Genomic DNA, 2,304 nt, shown 5'->3' on the forward strand with positions numbered 1-2,304 from the left:
CTTTCAAATATATGTAAAATAATAAAAAGGGTATAAAATAGAAAACAGGAAAGAAGTAATAAATACGATAAATATGAATAATATGAAATAAAAAGAAAACGATAACTTGATAAATCAGAACAAATGCTTACAAAACACTCTAATACAGAAAGAATGAAAAGAAGTGCAGAAATAGCTTATCTCAAAGAATATTATCCACAAAATTTAATTCAATTTCATAAAATAAGTGTAAAACTTCAAAACACACCAGAAAATGAAAATTAAGTTGTTGTTGAACCTGATGTACATTTTCAAATTGATGGAAAAGAATATCTTGTTTTTTTCAATAACCATTTAAGGGAAATAAATACAGTTTTAAATCGTTGGTTAGAAAATGAATTTTCAGAACATGGGTTTATTATGCCAGATATCTCTAAAATGTCTGTTAAACAAGTTGCAGAAAAAGGAAAAACAGATAATGTAGTCATAGGATTTTTAAAAGGAGCTGGTATTGGTTTAATTCCAGGATATGGACAATACCAAGGAATCAGAGGTTGGGATGTTTACTTGCAAAAGCTTTATCTTCAAAAGCAAAAGAAGATGAAAGAATTTATCGACTAGCATATCATGTTTATAAAACAAAAGAATTAATTGAAAAATATGGAAGTGAAATACAATCAGGTAAAATATGTGCTATATGTATTGAAAAGAATTTCAATGGGAAGAGTCAGTATAAGACAGATTGTTATGATGAATTATATCAAGATGTGGAAGCAATGCTTTATAAAACAATGTCATCTTACGAAAAAAGTAAAGATGAAAAATTGAATGATTTAAATACATTTTTATATGGGTGTGAGAAAATAATTCAACCAACATTAAATGAATGGAGAAGAATGTGTTTTTGTTTTGTAATTAATAGAGTGAATTATTATCTTACAGAAGAAGAAAGATTATTAAGCGACAAATCATATGAAGAATTAAAAACAATGACAAATCTTAGGAAAAGATTGAATCAACTTGCTATTAAATACAAACATTTGTATTTAACAAATACACAAATTCTTCTTGGAATTAGAATAAGTCGATGTAAAATTCTTGTTGATAATAGAAAATGTAAAACAATATTTATTGAAAATTCAAATGTGAGAGAATTTTATAAAAAGATTAATAAAAGGTTAGATGCAGAAGTACAGATTCTTACAAACGAATATTCATTCAGTAAATTCACATTAGAAAAGATTATAAAAACAGCACAGAATTTAAACCTAGATAACAATCAAGATTTAATAGATAAACTGAAAAAAGAAATTAATGAAAAAAAAGAAGAAAGAGAAAAGTTATTGGGAAACGCAGCAACTGAAGTTGGAAAAGTAATCATACAGAAAGTAGAATCTATAACAGATATTGCTGTTTCAATTTATAATATTGGTTCATTGATACAGCAATTTAAAATAAAAGATATAATAGATTATATGTTAACACAAAATAAAATAGAAAATACAAATGAACAACAAAAAGATGATAAAAAAGAGAATACTAATCCACCAAAACCTGAAACTAATAGTAAAGAAAATAAAGAAATAATTCAATCATCTAATACAAACAAACAAATTAATTCATTACCTTCACTTCCATTAAATAATACACCACTTGGAATAGCATTAAAAGCTATCAAACCCACTCCAGAACAATTAGATAAATTACATTCGTCATTTAATAACTTTGTTGAGGCACAAAAAATAACAGATGAAATTGAATCATGTCAAGAACAATTAAATGTATTGAAAAAAGTTCAAGAATTATCAAATGATTTTATCAACTTACTCAAACTTAAAATAGTATTGCAAAGAGAATGGTTATTTGATGAAATTGATATTAATGAATATTTAGGAATTATTGTTACCGAAGATAATAGATATGTTGTTAATCCACGAACTAATTCTGAACGTAAAACTCATCATAAAATATATGAAATAGAGAAAGTACTAAATTATAATGAAGGAGATGAAGAATATTAATCAAAATGATAATTTGATTTTATTTTAATGTTTTTGTTGTTTATATTTTCTATAAATTGAAATAAATGACGATGAAATAATGAACTAAAATTATAACATCATTTTCACACATTTTGTATTATTTATTTTGAATATATGGTTAATTAAAATTATGTTTTATTCTTTTTTATTTCATTTCAAACAAATATACCATATGAAATATGAAAATATTATTTCTATCATACAAATTGTCATTCAGTTAATTTTTTCATCAATTTGTTCGTTATTTCCTCCTTCATTTATTTATTGTTATTTTATTAAACAA

General features: G+C 24.0%; 1 protein-coding gene across 1 annotated transcript; it reads left to right on the plus strand.

Moving 5' to 3' along the window:
- Positions 1 to 417: 417 nt before the first annotated feature.
- EHI_003690 (uncharacterized protein) lies at positions 418 to 2,000 on the plus strand (the record flags this gene model as incomplete). The annotated part of the gene is made up of 2 exons (XM_001914392.1): positions 418 to 532; positions 601 to 2,000. The coding sequence occupies 2 exons, from the start codon at positions 418 to 420 to the stop codon at positions 1,998 to 2,000; spliced, it is 1,515 nt and encodes a 504-aa protein (XP_001914427.1).
- Positions 2,001 to 2,304: the final 304 nt, after the last annotated feature.

Source organism: Entamoeba histolytica, genomic scaffold (assembly GCF_000208925.1).
Source record: "Entamoeba histolytica HM-1:IMSS scf_1104750516321 genomic scaffold, whole genome shotgun sequence".
NCBI lineage: Eukaryota > Evosea > Mastigamoebida > Endamoebidae > Entamoeba > Entamoeba histolytica.